At 37.1% G+C, this 16,355-nt stretch overlaps 2 protein-coding genes across 17 annotated transcripts in view; one reads left to right on the forward strand and one right to left on the reverse strand.

Annotated features, from left to right (window-relative positions):
* The window catches only part of LOC128182264 (twitchin-like), a 73,923-nt gene that overhangs the window by 20,159 nt on the left and 37,409 nt on the right, over window positions 1–16,355 (reverse strand). For 12 of the 15 annotated variants that reach the window (XM_052851261.1, XM_052851884.1, XM_052851804.1 and 9 more), the window contains 26 exons: window positions 11,907–12,045; window positions 11,448–11,569; window positions 11,180–11,324; window positions 10,870–11,011; window positions 10,266–10,396; window positions 9,976–10,068; window positions 9,482–9,676; window positions 8,794–9,093; window positions 8,462–8,613; window positions 8,088–8,238; window positions 7,622–7,749; window positions 6,968–7,006; window positions 5,372–5,546; window positions 5,154–5,259; window positions 4,677–4,873; window positions 4,385–4,557; window positions 3,992–4,121; window positions 3,701–3,849; window positions 3,309–3,444; window positions 3,083–3,190; window positions 2,615–2,809; window positions 2,292–2,396; window positions 1,894–2,088; window positions 1,362–1,661; window positions 790–1,071; window positions 102–404 (listed from right to left, as the gene is read on the reverse strand). In XM_052851261.1, coding sequence (XP_052707221.1) covers window positions 102–404; window positions 790–1,071; window positions 1,362–1,661; window positions 1,894–2,088; window positions 2,292–2,396; window positions 2,615–2,809; window positions 3,083–3,190; window positions 3,309–3,444; window positions 3,701–3,849; window positions 3,992–4,121; window positions 4,385–4,557; window positions 4,677–4,873; window positions 5,154–5,259; window positions 5,372–5,546; window positions 6,968–7,006; window positions 7,622–7,749; window positions 8,088–8,238; window positions 8,462–8,613; window positions 8,794–9,093; window positions 9,482–9,676; window positions 9,976–10,068; window positions 10,266–10,396; window positions 10,870–11,011; window positions 11,180–11,324; window positions 11,448–11,569; window positions 11,907–12,045 — 4,291 coding nt within the window. Of the gene's footprint in view, window positions 1–101; window positions 405–789; window positions 1,072–1,361; window positions 1,662–1,893; window positions 2,089–2,291; window positions 2,397–2,614; window positions 2,810–3,082; window positions 3,191–3,308; window positions 3,445–3,700; window positions 3,850–3,991; window positions 4,122–4,384; window positions 4,558–4,676; window positions 4,874–5,153; window positions 5,260–5,371; window positions 5,547–6,205; window positions 6,221–6,967; window positions 7,007–7,621; window positions 7,750–8,087; window positions 8,239–8,461; window positions 8,614–8,793; window positions 9,094–9,481; window positions 9,677–9,975; window positions 10,069–10,265; window positions 10,397–10,869; window positions 11,012–11,179; window positions 11,325–11,447; window positions 11,570–11,906; window positions 12,046–16,355 lie in introns of all 15 variants that reach the window. The other 3 variants (XM_052851742.1, XM_052851335.1, XM_052851092.1) reach the window with 2 other exon arrangements.
* On the forward strand, window positions 12,052–16,252 carry LOC128183103 (uncharacterized). Of its 2 annotated transcripts, XM_052852086.1 has the most exons (3): window positions 12,052–12,742; window positions 13,006–13,113; window positions 13,277–16,252. In XM_052852086.1, the coding sequence occupies exons 2-3, from the start codon at window positions 13,045–13,047 to the stop codon at window positions 15,434–15,436; spliced, it is 2,229 nt and encodes a 742-aa protein (XP_052708046.1). In that variant the 5' UTR covers window positions 12,052–12,742; window positions 13,006–13,044; the 3' UTR covers window positions 15,437–16,252. The 2 variants fall into 2 exon arrangements, with proteins under 2 accessions (XP_052708046.1, XP_052707971.1); XM_052852011.1 differs by having other exon boundaries at window positions 12,052–13,113.

Below are 16,355 nucleotides of genomic sequence, written 5' to 3' on the forward strand. Positions count from 1 at the left end.
CATGAAATTAAATTGTTTAAACATATAATTCATTTCTATTAAATATATGTTTTCCCCACAAAATTCAATATTATCTCAATTAATGGACGACTATTACACACCATAAGGTAGTTTAGCCAGCACGGGTTCGGAGGACTCCAGAGCATCACTGACTCCCAATGAGTTTTCGGCCATCACTCTAAACTCGTACTCTGTTCCAGGCTCCAGATTTTTCACCAGACACTCCGGAGTGTTAACAAAGCTGGACACCTTCTGCCATTTCTTGGTTCCAGCCTTGCGCTTCTCTACAATGTAGTTGTTGATCTTTTCTCCGCCGTTGTCTTCGGGGGCGATCCACTTGAGTGTCAGTTCCTCACCCATAATGTCTACAGCAGTCAGAGGTCCTTTGGGGGATCCTGGGCGATCTGTTGGTGTGTACACAAAAAAGCTTTAAAGCAATGACGTTTTCAAAATCTTACAATCTTATTACTAATAAAGTTGAGTTACAGTAAAACACGCTTATAATGAAGTGCCATCGATGGGTCATTTTGCTTCGTTAAAAGTGTAATTCATTGTTTTACTGTACTGTCAACACTGGTTAATTGTTTTTGTAGATTAATTATAGTTAAATTTTATTGCAGTCTCAGAGGAACTGGAGATTCCACAGAAATATTAAAGTCCAACAGTTGTAAAACCTTAAAAATATTACTCCATCTATATAAAATTTTATTACAACAATCAAGGGACAAGCAATTTTTTTTTTCACAGTAATGAATTAGAGTAAAAATAAGTTCTACAAATGTAATTTACCCAACACATTGACATTGAGAGATCCGGAGTCCTGTCCGGATGCGTTTTTGAGGGTGAGTCTGTATCGGCCTGCGTCTCCTCTCTCGGCTTTGGTGTTTGTAAGGAGCACATGATCCTCAGCCACTTTCAGATGGACACGAGTGTCATCCTCGATCTCTTTGACTCCATTCATCCAGACAGCTGTTGGCTTAGGGAATCCGCTAAATGGAACCTGGATCTGGAAGTTTTGTCCAGCTTTGACATTGATGTCTTTTACATTGGACATGTTCAGGTTTGGACGTGCTAAAAAATAGATAAATTTTATGAGCAATACCGATATTTATTTGTAAAACCAAAATACCAAGGTTAATTCAAAACTAAATTAAAAGGAATTTTGAAAATAGAAAAAGAAAATAAATTTTGGAGACTGCTCCAGAAACTTAATTAATATAAGACTCATGCATTACTTTATAAGATATTAAACAAGTGTTCCAATCAGGTCCTTTCCTTCTTCTCAAAATAAATCAAAGTCTAAAAACAACTAGTCAACTAGACATTCTTCAACAAACTAGATGTTCTTTAGCAGAGTCTACCTGGTTGTTCCTCCACAGTGATCATGCTGGTAGGTCTGCTTGGTTCACCGGGACCAGCATCGTTGACTGCGATGACACGGAACTGCACTTCGTCCTTCTCCTTCAGGTTAGGAATAGTGCACATCAGCTCATTTCCGGAAACCTCTTTACACTGCTCCCAGTTGCCTCCCTTGGATTTCTTTTCGATGATGTAAGCAGACGGTTTCTTGCCGCCATCTTTGACTGGTTTCTGCCAGGAAAGGTCCACAGAATCCTTGGTGATCTTTTCCACATTCGGCTGTCCTGGGGCTCCAGCAGGGACTATGAATAATCGTTCATTGATCATGAAATATTTCACCAAATATCTAAATAATTGCTAATATTTAACGCAATGTACATGTACTGGTATGCTTAAAATAATTTCTTGTTTCAAATCTATAGTGAGATATAAATTCATTCAGTTGTAGCAAGACTTTATCTGTTTATACATTTTAAGTCTAAAAAACATTACGGACAATTAGAATTGAGTAAATTGTATCAGATATTTGCTTACAGACTTGGTCCCTGACTTGGTGTGGGGGTGTTGCCTTGCTGAATTTGCCTGGTCCTCCGTCATTGACTGCTGCCACTCTGAACTCTACAACTGTCCCCTCCTGAAGACCCATTACAGTGAAGTTGGTGTCTTTGACTGGGAAGCTGTTCACAGGAACCCAGTCACCTCCCCTGCTTCTCTTCTCCACAACATAGCCTGCAAAATATCAGACGAACATGAATATGAACTCGACAAGAAGAAAACAGCATAGAACCCTGGAAACATTTCTTATTTTTAGCTGTAAACCATTGTGTCTTGTTGAGATCAGACTTTTGTTACCAAAGATCAAATTCAAATAATATTCTGGTTGTTTTTTCAAGCTGAATAACACTGTCTTCTTTTGATCAAATTTTCCTAACCTGAGATGGGATTTCCTCCATCGAAGTCCGGCTTGTCCCATGTTAAGTCACAAGATCTCTTGTCGTATTTTGGAATCTGGAGGTTCTTAGGAGCATCAGGAGAGTCTGTGTATATAACAACATTCATGAGAGACCCAAATAAATGTCAATTTATTCTATAAAAAAACTTTTTAATAATCTTTTAAAATAATCCCCAAAACTTGCATTGAAACATACAAGGCGCACAAAATTATGAATATATCAAATAATTAATTAACCAAACGGATTTGGTTTAGCAAATCTGATCTGTATATTCAATAAGATTACAAACAGAAATATCTTACCAAATGGATTCTTAGCCAGAGTAGGTTTGGATGTTTCCAGAGGTTCTCCGGCTCCGTAAATGTTTTCGGCCTTGACCCTGAACTTGTACTTCTTGCCCTCCTTCAGGCCCTTGACTGGCATGGTGGTTCCTGATCCGATTCCGGTCACCTTCTCCCACAAAGACGATCCTTCTTCTTGTTTCTCAACCACATATCCTGTACAAGGAAAACAATACTTTCATAAATTCAAATGAATCAATCAGATAGCATAGATTTTTCATAGCTGCAGGTTTGTAGCTCCCAGTCTGAAAAAAATTCAGATGGATGACCTAGGAGCTACAGCGCCTCTCATAGTAAAAAATGCGCTAGTTTTGAACTGAAACTTGTAAATCTTGGAATATCCATCCAAAATTTGCTCCTAGCATTGAAATGGTACAATAATCACAGATTTAACAGAGACATGCAATTAAAAGAACTATATTCGTTCACCTGTTACTTCAGCTCCACCATTGTCCACAGGTGGCTTCCAAGAGAGTTTGCAAGAATCGGCCATCACATCGGACACCTCGAGTGGTCCCTCTGGGGCGCCAGGCTTATCTGTATGGTAGCAAAAGTATCAGTACCAGGTACTAGTATGTAGTTGGACCAAAAACACAGTGAAATTCAATCAACCAATAGTCTTAACAAAGCCATTTATTTGCTTAAACTATCTTACCCAGAACAACCACTGGGATGTCGGCAGTCTCAGTGCCGTAAGCATTGGACACAGTGATGGTGTATTTGCCTGTGTCCTTCCTCTCACATTTTGGAATGAAGAGTTTGGCATCTTCTTCTGTGCTGGTGCATTGTGCCTATTTAAAATCAAGAGAAAAGTTGATCCTTGGCTGTACTACAACCATGATTCAAGCTCTCTCTCTCCTCTCTTAAATTTTTTTAATCAAAAATATTAAAGTCTGAATTTTTGTCAAAATCATAAAGCAATAAAGTTGTGAAAGATCCATTTAGAAACTTAATTTGCCAAATATTCCTGAAAAATTTAATTTAATGATAACTTAAATATTCCTGACAAAAAATCTAATCTTAAATTTGGTCTATGGAGTAACTGACCCTGCTGTCAACAGGGGATCCATTTTTGTTCCAGGTACAGGTAGGAGTGGGAGCTCCAGATATCCCAATGGGAATAGTCAGAGGTTCTCCAGCCTTCACCCGGATCTCCTTGGCTCCAAACAAAGCATCCAGATTGACCTTAGGTGGCTCTGTAGTTAGAGAATGATGTATTAATCAAAGAGTGTTTAAAATATTCTTTTATATCACTCATTCTCCATTTTGAATTTTTATTTTTCGCAAATGTGCATGTATAATTCAAAGATTTCCTGATTACAGGTAAATCAATGTTACCTTTGGTAGGCTTGGCAGTGATTGGTTTACAGGGAACACTGGGTTCGGAATTTCCGGCCTCGTTGACAGCCAGGACTCTGTATTCATACTCCTTTCCTTCTGTAACCTTCTCATCCTCAAACTGACAATCCTGTCAAAAAGATTGAGCAATACTAACTTTAAATAATTCTCTTTTAATACATTAAAATGTTTGTTACATTGAATATCTTTAAGGACAATTAATTATTCATTACACATTTCCTTTTCCTAATGCTTTGACTCATATTACAACATACGCTATACCAGTGAAATGTGATTGTCATAAGGGTGATATCAAGCAAATGTGATATGCATGCAGACATCTGATACAGTATATATTTGCATATCAGAGAATTTTGTATGAAGATATCACACCTTTACAAGTCCCCTGTTGATTGGAGTCCATCTGTTGGATTTTGGCTCCTTCCTCTCTACGATATAGCCCTGGACAGGATTTCCTCCGTCATTCTCCGGAGGTTCCCAGCCAATAATGATGTGATCCCTGTCTTGCTCAATACACTTAGGCATGCTGGGTGGGAAAGGCTCATCTGTGGAGAGAAAGTAAAATGTTACTCAAAAAGTTCTCCAAACAATAGCATTTGCTTGTTAAAACCCTGCATTGCAAAGCATAAAAATTTGATAAATGGAAAATACTTTAAAGAATTACCGAATGGATTCTTGGCTGTGACAGGAGAGTCAGTTTCAAGGAAGTCGGATTCTCCGTTGTCGTTTACGGCAGCCACTCTGAAGTGATAGTCACGTCCCTCGGTGAGTTTGGGGACTGTAAACTCGCTTCCCTTGATGTTATCCTTGACCGGTTCCCATCTTCCTTTCTGTGTATCCTTCTTCTCCACTCGGTATCCACTGAAATTATTTGGAATACTTAAAAATACTTCAAAATTAATGCACTGGTATCTTCTTCATCATAAACCTTTTACGTTCCACATAAAAAATGTACATGTATCTTTCAGAATATGCAAGACTTTGACATCTTTTAAAAGTCACCAAATATGAAGTCTCAAACTATCTCAGGTAGTTCAATAGCTGGGACAAGGTCAAAATTGAACACAGGAAGACAGAAAGCAAGTGCTCTGAAACTTTTCTAAAATCAGAAACTTAACTCCTTGTATAAATTAACACAAACCTGACAGGGTTTCCGCCATTGTCTTTGGGCTCCTTCCATTTCAGGGTGGCCTGGTCCTTTGTAACATTCTCCACGACCAAAGGTCCCTCCGGCTTTGTTGGAGGACCTACAAACACACCAGGGTCAGAATTACTAACAAATTCTCCTTTGTTCTTTCTTGAACTCCAAAATCTATAAATTATGCATGGTCTAGGTGGATACTATAATACCAAACTTACCCAGTACCACCACTTCAATGTTAGCATCGTCGGAGCCGTGTTTGTTGGCTACGACCACGGTGTATTCACCCGTGTCCTTGCGTTCACCTGACAGGTATTTCAATTTGCTTTTCTTTGGCGTGCTGTTGTCAATTGAGACGTTGGAATCTGGAGTGACTTCCTCTTCCTTGCCATCCTAAAAATTTCCAGGAAGAAAGCAAGATGTTTCATTATTTAAAGAAAATGCAGAAAAACGTTTTTCCACCTTGTCATGCAAGAAACCTTAGTGGGTGTTAAGTTTGCTCAAATCTGTTAAAATTCTCAACATGAGCTTTTTAGCTTTAGTGCAATCCAGTTTCAATTTTAAAGCATCAAAATTTAAAAACCTGATGCTGTATATACAGTCATAGAATAAAATTGCTTTGTAGCTGTTGCGCATTGTAGCATTAGCGTCTGCTTTCTTATTTGCTAGCATTTTTAAAATATTCATATATATATGTTACTGCATGGTTATAATCTGTTATTTCATTCAGCTGTTTTACAGATATGCTCATGAATACTTTTGTAATTCTCTTTGTTTATATCTATAAAGATTGGAGAAATTTGAAAGGAGAGAAAATAAACACAGGACATGAAATTTCAGATTGAATAAGGAGAAAGTTGTACACATTAAGAAAATTCAATACAGAGTATACATTTATGTGTAAAAGAGATAACATTACATAGATAAGAAATTGGTGATGGTGGTAAAATGAAAACATGGTTGACACATTTGGTCTTGTTAGAAAAAATATACAAGCAGAGAAAATCGGAGTCAGATGATGGCAGAAAAGCGCAGGAACACTTTTAGCTTACCCTATGACCTACGACCTGAAACAGGGTCACAGAAATCCACATTGTAAGATTATTATAATATAATGGAAAATAAAAAATCACTATATATACTCAAACTATATCAAAATGAAGCATCCATGGTGTTTTTTTTCAGTTTTATGACTTATCAAAGAATAGAGAATTCTGTATTCAACCTTCTTGATTTTTATTAGCATTTTTTTTTACAAACTGCTGTAAAAACATTTTTTCAATTCTTTCTCTTGTATCCACTGCCATTATGGATCACAAGCACTTGCTCTGTTTAGCGCAGATATCGCTGATATCAAGATTCGCATGCGACATATAAGTAACATGTACAGTGTATCATGGTCATGATACACTATACTTTATGTACATATATACATTTATACAGAGATTCTATACTACAATATACACATGGTTATAATGTCTATCTAAGTAAATTGCGGCTGTTCAACTAATTATATATAAAGTCTACGAAACCCCCACAAAATAGAACATATCAGAAAAGAATTAGATTGATTATCTTATATGGAAAATTTAGTAAATTCTATTCTAAAACACCTGAAAATATATAGATTTATATAAAGACCATAAGTTGCCACTCTCTTTTTCTACACTACTAATACAAGTTTATGAAGTAATACAATATAGATATAGATTTACATATGTATAAATACAATAGTATATGATAGATATCAGAGAGAGAAATTCTGTATTTCTACTAGAAATAACCGTGCAGAGCTTTATTGACCAAAGAGAAACCTTAAAGTCTAGTTCTGTCTCTGAATCTGAGTCTAAATCCTGCAAAAAATTCAAAAAATTGCTCAGTGTTCATGATATCTCCTCAACATGAATTAATTCTGATTTCAATTGCAACTTGCAATTTCAAGTGCTATAGCAAATCATACAATTATTACATCTGAATAATTTTTATTGCTAACTTGCAATGCACCAAATAAATATGCTTCTACACTTCCCTTATAATAAATGTTAAACAAATATATATGTGCTAACACACTTCATAGGGCGCACTTGGGCTAAATTATTTTAGATAACTGAACAAACATCTACATTTTTTTCTAAACAGAACTTGAGCTTCATACTCTGGCCAGTATCCAAGATGTGACAAAATACTGTAAACCAACTATTATTTGCGACAACTTTATTTCACGATTTACTAGAGATAAACTGGTTCGCGACGACTGATTTTCGCAACGAAGCCTTGTCCAAAACTCATGTTTGTATATCAGTCAAACGACAAGGATTGTTCGCAGCGAGAAATATTCGCAACAACAAGGCTCTCACGAACCTCACTGAAATTTCTTGCTTGCGAATTAAAGTTGGTTTACACTAATGACTACTGGTAAAATCTCAAGTATGTGGCTAAATAATGACTACACTGAGTTATAAGCCTACCAGAGTCTTCCTCTTCCATGTGACAGTTGGGGCTGGCTCTCCAACAAAGCTGATATCTATGTTGAATGGCTGACCCCTCTTGATTCGGATTGGTAACAATTTGTTTTTGTCCATAATTCGTGGTTTAACTATTTAAGACAATAAAAAACAAGAACTAAAAGATTGTTTTTAAAAAGTAAACTCCAAAAAAAGTTGCTGATAACATATAAATCCAACTGTTGTACAATCATTTTGATAAAATGTATATTTTGGTTTGGACATCCAAAAAATGGTTCCTGAGGAGGTTTTTTCATGAAGAAACAATTTTTTTTTATAAATACATCATCCAAGGGTAAACTGAATGTAAATACTTGTTGAAATGTGAATGTATCCATATATCAAAAAAATTCCAGTGCCTCAACAGTGAATTATTTGCAATATCTCTCTATGGCCTAAAGTTTATCTGCGTACAAGTTCGACGGCTTACCTCTGCGAGCCTTGGTAACTACGGGTGGTGACACACTGCTGGGCTGGGAGAGACCCGCCCGGTTCTTGGCGAGGACTCGGAACTCGTACTCTTTGCCCTCAGTCAACCCCTCCACAGTTCCTGTGGTGTCACTGCCTTCAACCTCCACACCCTAAAATCAACACAAGGAAATATAGTAGCAAGATGTTTTTCAAGTTTTCTTTTAACCTTTCATAGTTATTCACATTCCCATAGCAATAAGAGAAGGAAATTTTTGTCCTATTTAGCAAAATAATGGACCAAATGTGAGTTTTGTTTCTACATTTCAACACAGAAAAGATGGACATCATCATCATCTGTATAATAAAGCTAGCTTTGTTTGCCTTTAATCCTACCTTTTCCCACTTGTCTGATCCCTTCTCCTTCTTTTCGATGATGTACTTCTCAATAGGAGCTCCTCCATCGTTCTTTGGAGGTTTCCAGGAGATCTCCACGTAGTCCTTATCATAGTCAATAATCTCTGGTTTCTCTGGTGGATCAGAGGGATCTAAACAACAAATTACATACATAAAATCATCTTTCAAAGAAACAAACTGCAAAGTTCATTATTTATCTGACCTCATGCAACTTCATGTCACACAATAGTTTGGAAACTAAATATAAATATAAAATATATATAAGCATTCTTTGGACAGATATACATGTAAACTTGGTGTAGGTCACTTACCCCAGGGATCTTTGGCAATGATTTCGCCATCAGCCACAAGTGGGTCACTGACCCCCTGGGCGTTAACAGCCTTGACCTGGAACTGGTAGCGGTGTCCCTCCTTCAGTCCCGTCACGTCAATCTCCAGATCCTCAGTGGTGCATACCTCCTCCCAGGTATCCTTGGCGGCGTCATTCTTCTCCACAGTGTAGTGTTTGATGGGGCTGCCACCGTCGTCCTTGGGTCTGTCCCACAGGAGAGAGCAGCGGTCACTGTACACATCCACCACGTCCAATGGACCCTCCGGTCTGCCTGGCCGATCTGTAACACCCAACCAATAGATTGTTGTACAGACTATCAATTAAATTTCCACAATGCTGTGGAATCATTAATATTCATGGGGGATCAATTTTTGCTGGTTTTGTGGGTACCCCTTACATAATGATGAACATTCCCAAAGAATTCTTCAGTCATTAACCATATACACAGAAACGAACCCATCAAAATATAACCTGACCCCAAGATATTTAGACAATTTCCCAAGACTGTTATGATTTAAGACCTGCATATTTGAATTGATGTTGAAAATAATACATAAATTATATGAGGAATTCAGTAGAAGATATCTAAAATGTCACACTTCAAAGAACTTTTTAATCCTTCTCTTCCCTTTCCCAAAAATCTGAATACAAATGGAAATGCTGCTTACCTAGAACTCTGACAGGGATGGGAATGATTTCAGTTCCCACTTCGTTAGTGAGAGTGAGTTCGTACTCTCCTGTGTCCGTACGCTGAGCATCGGGAATCCTGATCTTGGCCGCACGGTCAGTCGTCTGTAAGTCTGTGTCAGCTTCACTCAGAGCGGTTCCATCCTTCTTCCACAAAGCCACAGGCTGCGGTGTGCCTATAAAACACATGTATTAAATACACATAGTCTTATAATTGTAATCCTATCCATATGAATAATCAAATCAGCTGTTTAAATGATCAAAGTACTGTACATGTATATATTCATGCATCTATAATCACCAATTTCTGAACTGCAAAATTTGCAATGATTAAATCACCTTTTATGTTTTATTTTACTTAAGAAATTGTAATCAGCCATAAAAAAGTATTCTTGTTTAGAGTTGTATCAAAATTATTTCTGTCGGATTAAAAGATATCTAAATGGAAAGAAATAACTGAAGAAAAAGCTCCTACCAACAAATGGAATTTCAAGTTCAATGCATTCTCCTTTCTTGACAACAATTTCTTCCGGGATATATTTGGGATCAACTTTGGGAGGTTTAGGCACTGTGAACAAAAAAAAAGTTATCAACACATTCTTACTCTGTATCTAAGAACCCTCTAATCTACATGTAATATACAATATGATTTAAATTCAAAATTTGAAATGATTCTATAGTACCCAGTAATGTGACAAATATTTTTTTGGCTCTTCATTGTTAATTTTCATGCTGATGCTAATGACCAATAAAAAACTGTCTTACATTCATCCACAATGACGTCGGATCTGGTTGGTCGCTCTCCGACCTGACATGTGTATTGACCCGCATCGTCACGATTCAGATTGGTGATCACAAGCTTGTGCATCTCTCCCTTCCTGGTAATCTCAAGTCTCCTATAAACATGGGATGACAGTTGTATTAAAATCTTATATATTATTGTTGAAATTATAAATCTGGATAGGTGTTTTTTACTATGAACATTTTTCTTAATAGTACCATGTATTGAATTTTGCATGCCAAACTTTTTGTGTCAAACTCTGGAGGCATGCTAATAGATATGGATTCTGGGGATTTTTACTTTCAAGATAGAGAAACATGTATCAACTTTAAATTTTTTACTCAATGACAAAAAAAAATAGGAGACTCCTGCCTAAACTGGGTACATCAATACAGTATGTTTCTTGTGTACACACACAATTGTTCACAAAGCCTATGAGATGCATCCCTAAAATCCATTAAGTCCTATCCCAAACAATACTATATACAGTATTATGTATTCCAGGATTCCCAAGTCTACTCCATGTAGGCCGTTACATATTCACTGATCATGAAATGACATATGTAACTTGAAAATTCCTAAACTTACGGGTCATCCCTGTTGATGGGCATGCCGTCTTTAAACCACTTGACCGGCTGGTTGTGTGGATTGGAGGCTTTACACTCCAGCACCAATGTCCCTGTCTCGCGCTCTCTCTTGTTCTCCAGTTTCTTAAAGAACTTGATATCAGCTGTAACAAATACACAAAATTTAAAGCTTGCACTGTAATATTCTACCAATTTCCTTAACCATTGAGACAACCCTCAAAATTCCTTTGATGTTATATGAAGCGCAGTTTTATGCATGACAAAATTAAAGCTAGTCCGTTAAAAGCATAACAATGTCAAACAGGACTTACGCTCTACAAAGAGGCTAGCCTTGGTGGACTTGTCCAGAACTTTACAAGTGTACTCCCCATCATCCTTCATGTGGCAGTTCTTCACAACCAGTCTGCGTTTGAAGTTGTCCTTGATGATTTCATACTTTCCACCTCCAGACAATTCCTGATTAATAAAACAGAGACTTGATTTTCAAGCATCAGCATCTGTGCTTTGATAAAAACTGTGCTGGTGCAACATGAATTTTTTTTCACATGGTCAGGGCAATCTTTTTTTGGCCCCACTGACCTTATCTCCTCTCCACCATGTGACCTCTGCCTCAGGGTCGTTGACGTCGCATTCAAACACGGCCTTGTCACGCTCCACTCCTTCCACATCCTCCAACAGCTTCATGAAGTCCCACTCAGGCTCTGATATAAGGAACTCAACCATTCAATGTTTATGATATCATAATGAAGAATGAAATAATAGTGTACAAGATTAGCTGTTTATTAAAAGTGTCATTTAAAAAAAAAATTCAATCTTATTTCTATTCTAATGAGAAAGACTACTGCGCAGTCCCATAGAAACACAACTTGAGCCAAAACCCTATAAACCTAAAATGTATATAATCTAATTTTGTTCATTGTCGAAATGTCCTAAATATAATTAAAGAAATAGAATAATAGAGCTCCTTTAATAACATTGACCACCCCCCCCCCCCCCACATTCTTTAAAAACTGTCAAAATTTACTGAGTTTGACTGACCTGTGACCGACAGTTTACAGGTGGTGCTGGCGGCTCCACACTCACACTTGAACTCGGCCTCATCCTCGGGGCGAGCATCCTTAATTCTCAGGATACAGCGGTTCTCTCGTCTTTGGATCTCCAACTTCCCAGGTGTGTACTGTATAGTACGGAAATATAGGGAATAACTTGTGCTCCATCATCATCATTAAACATTATCTACGTCATGCAGATACATAATTAGTCTGAAATAGCTGACGTTGTCCTGGTTTTTCAAATGATTTTGATATTTTAAATGCCAGGAAAACCTGCCGAGTAAAATATCAAAATCGCTAAAAAAAAAAAAGCCAGAAAACGTCAGATATTTCAGACTATTACCTGATTTGACCTTCTATGATGATTGACACATTTGTACAACACGTTTCAATGTACACTATCATGATATTAAGTATTAAGACAATAAACATCTCCATGATATATCATGGAAAAAGTATGATGATGACTTCTTACTAATATGCATCCTTTTAAATAAGCATGTAATTTTGTTTTCTAATTAAAGGTTAATTAATATTTTCAATTGATTTACATAACATAGTCTAGACTAATGGTCTTTTTTTACCACACTAATCTTAAATATCTAATGTCATTGATAAGAATTGTTTTTAAACTTTAAATAATTGGGAGTTTAAATTTAAAGTGTTCATTTCAATCATTTAAAAAAAGTTAAGAGTGACAGCAAACAAAAACAAAGAAAAATTACTGGAGCATAAATCATTATTTTAAAAACTGTCAAACCACAGAGACGCAAGAGCTTACACAAGATAAGATTACATGGGGATTTATCTGAACATCTAGAGGTAATTATATTTTGATTTATTACTGTTGTTTAGACCATTTATAAATAAAATACTGACATCAATGGATTTGTACAATTTCTGACTTTCCAAACATTGCAATATAGAGTCAAAAGCTACACATTTGGTTGGGTGATAAATTATCAGTAAGTTAAAGCTTTAAATTGAATTTCTATGTAAAAACAAACGTGAAAACAGTGAAAAGCAATTTAAGCAAATGAACCATCCAGGTGTTATAAATTTGAGTATTATCTGATCTACAACAGACTGTGATCCTGGTATTCTGGACAAAGATTTCGGAGAACATGGACCAATATAAAGACAGCAGACCTCAGATACAGAATGACAGTGTTTTACCAAGCATAAAAACTAAGGTAATTTAAAAAATATAATTCGATAATTTCAAGTATTTTTTGTCATTTAAAAAATCATATTGAAGAATTTACTCTTTCACCAAGATTTCATCTGATGACCTAAGTACATTTTAACATAAAAAATTTGAAACAATTGATACATGTTATATTTCTCTTTTAAAAGGGAGTGCCCATACAAATACAGCCCCAAGAACTGAGTGGATTCACCAGGGACCCTGAGGAGGAGGACAACCAGAGTGATTTCTCCTCCTCCTCCTCCTCCTCCCTCTCTAGTGATTCATCTGATAACGAACTCATCTATCCAGTTCTGAACTCTAAGGGTCCCAAAGCCCAGACCATAGCTGTCTGGTGTTTCCTCAAGCCACGCAGCATCGTGATCTTTCCTCCTGGAGAATCTGACCTCACGTCCAGAATTGTGAAATATTCCGAGAATTATCTTGGCTACGAGAGAAACCAGCATAAACTGAAGATGCTAACACTGGGACAGTTATCTCCCTTGGACATAAAGAGTGCGCACAGTGTCAGACCTGGGTCAGTTGTGATGATTTTCCCCAGGACCAAAAATCAAGTAAACATAGAAATTTCTCAACTCAATGTAAGCTTTTCCCTCTCTGTTGATATCTCAATGACTGTTCACAGTCTTAAAAACTGTGTCAGGAAGAAGCAAGGGATTCCTATTGGCAGACAGGAACTGTTATTTATGGAACAAGCCTTGGAGAACAACCGTCGTTTGCTTGAATACAAGGTAAAGAATAGGTCCATTTTGCACCTCATGATTCAAGCTCACTTTGATCTGCTGCTAAAAGTGGATACATTCTGGGGAATCAGCTACAGATTTTATGTTGACCCATGCAGCACAGGAACTGATGTGGTTCATAATGTGCTCCACAGAACTTTCAGCCCAAAAGGTCTGAAAGAATACAATAGCATTCATGAGTTCCTAATTCCACTCCATACTCTAATGTTGAGTCACCGATCCAGGCTTGTGCAATGGGACCACTGTCTTGCAGGAATGGGCATCAAATGTGGCGACACACTTCTACTGACCACTGTTGTACAACAAAACAATAGGAAATTCCAGAATATCTCCATCACCACAGAGAGTGGAGAGAATTATGAGGTCAAAGCCTCGAGGTATGACAGATGGTCAGTGGTAGCATTTCTGTTGCATGGTTTGACTCACATTCCAGTAGATTTCATTAAACTTTATAAAGACAACCAGTCTCTCGACTTGTTAAGACCGATTGGTGAAGTTGCAAAAGGTAACTCAATTGTAATGAACATTGTGATGACACATGTAGATGGGGACCTCATGTTTGGGGTACCTCTACGAATAAGTCTAGGTAACGGAATCATTGAAAATGTGAAAATTGCTGCTAATAAGTCTGTTAGAAGTATAAAGAAAAGACTTGAACACTTGGGAGTTCCTAATGCTTTGCAATATCAACTGCTTACTGATGAAAACAAAAAACTTCCAAACAGTAGCATAATCCAGAATGTTGTGTATGATTTGAAAACACCTTTCTCCTTAAAACTGGAAGATTTTCCTGTGTTTGTTCATACTCCCGATGGAGTCATTTACAAAACTTATACCTCAGTGATGCAGAGTATTGGCCATTTTAAGCAAAAGATGCAGATGAAGTCTGGATTCAATATGGACAGATGTCGTCTGATTATTGCAGGAGAGGAACTCCACGAACATGACTCAGCAATTCTCTATGATGCTGGTGTAAGCTTAAGAACCTCAATATTTGTCAAACTAGACAGTCAGTATGAGCTCTTCAATGTTCTAGGGAGTTCTTCTGCCAGCAGTATTAGTATTCCATTCAAACCCACAACTTCTGACATTGAGAGAAACTTGAAGAACAATAAGAACATTCCAGAAGGCAGCTACAACTGTCTTCTGACCTTCGTGTACTGGTTCTTTGTGCACAGAATAGTGGACAAAAACAAGGTTTCTCATCGAAAGCAAACAAAGAAACGTTTGCCAAAAGCAAAGGGGAAGTTGTTTCCATTTACTTCCACAGCTGGTAACCTTCAAGACATTTATCCAAATGGTGCTCAAACTTTGTCTCCAATTTACTTTCCTGACATTAGTAGTCCAAAAGCATTACCCAGAGTCCATCATCACATTAGGTCCAAAAAATCTCCTTCCTTTGAACCTACTCAGTTCTTGGCTGCTGCAACAGCTCAAGGTTTGCAACCGAGCTCCTCAGATCCAGTGGCCTTGAGTTGGCACCACTCCCAGGTGGTTCCATTTCCTGACATTCACCACCTTCCTAACAAACCAAAAGCAACATCCATTGCATGGGTCCAGGACTAAAAAGAAGGCTCAACCTAATTTGATCCAGACAAAAAACAGTTGACTTATCTTTATTCTGATGGTGATACATAAATGGAGACCCCTAATAAAGAAACAGTGGCTTAGACCCTTACCCTTACACTAATAAACATTTCATTTTATGTTGTCTTACTCAACCGAGTCTATTGATGTTTTAACTACTACATACAAAAAAATGTTAACAAAAATATTGCAGAAACAATTGCAATTTTCAGACAAAGTTGGGAGTACTTCTTCATCAAAATCAAAATGTTGCATTTTATTTGGCACAAAAAGCATGTTTTGCAAGCAATTTGTTGCAGACAAAAAAAAAGTTCATAAATGTACTGAGGAAACTTGATACAGTTTGACTACATCAATATAGGGATAAAGGACAAGGACTGCCCCTGTGCATTTAAGAAGAAAAAGTGTTAGAAATGAAACAATAATTTAATCTTAAACTGTGTGATCAGGATGAGGGGTTCAGAAAATTGAAGATTAAAGGACTGAAAAAAAAATGTTATTAACAACAAGAAAGAATCTGGAATCATAGAGTGCTCTGAGACATTAAGAATAAATTACATTGAAGGTTATAATGGCAGGTGATGGCAATCCAAATATTCGATGCTTTGCGGACACAATTACCGTTACTTATAATCTTCAGTTGAACTGATAAATGATGGCTAAATATTCTTTACAATATAAATATTATTAAGTTGATAACAAAAGCATCAATATAATCAGATTGGTGCTCCGGTAGAGTGGGAAACTGTTACTGGAATTAATTTCTTTATTTTTAAAGAAAAGGGTGCAGTGTTCCCAGGGACCTATATACTGCTGAATATACAGGTCCCTGCCTGTGTGTTGAACTGAATGAGGACGAACCCCCCAGCTTCTCCTCCAGGGAGAGGGGGGTGGTGCA

Source organism: Crassostrea angulata, chromosome 1 (genome assembly GCF_025612915.1).
Source record: "Crassostrea angulata isolate pt1a10 chromosome 1, ASM2561291v2, whole genome shotgun sequence".
Lineage (NCBI taxonomy): Eukaryota > Metazoa > Mollusca > Bivalvia > Ostreida > Ostreidae > Magallana > Magallana angulata.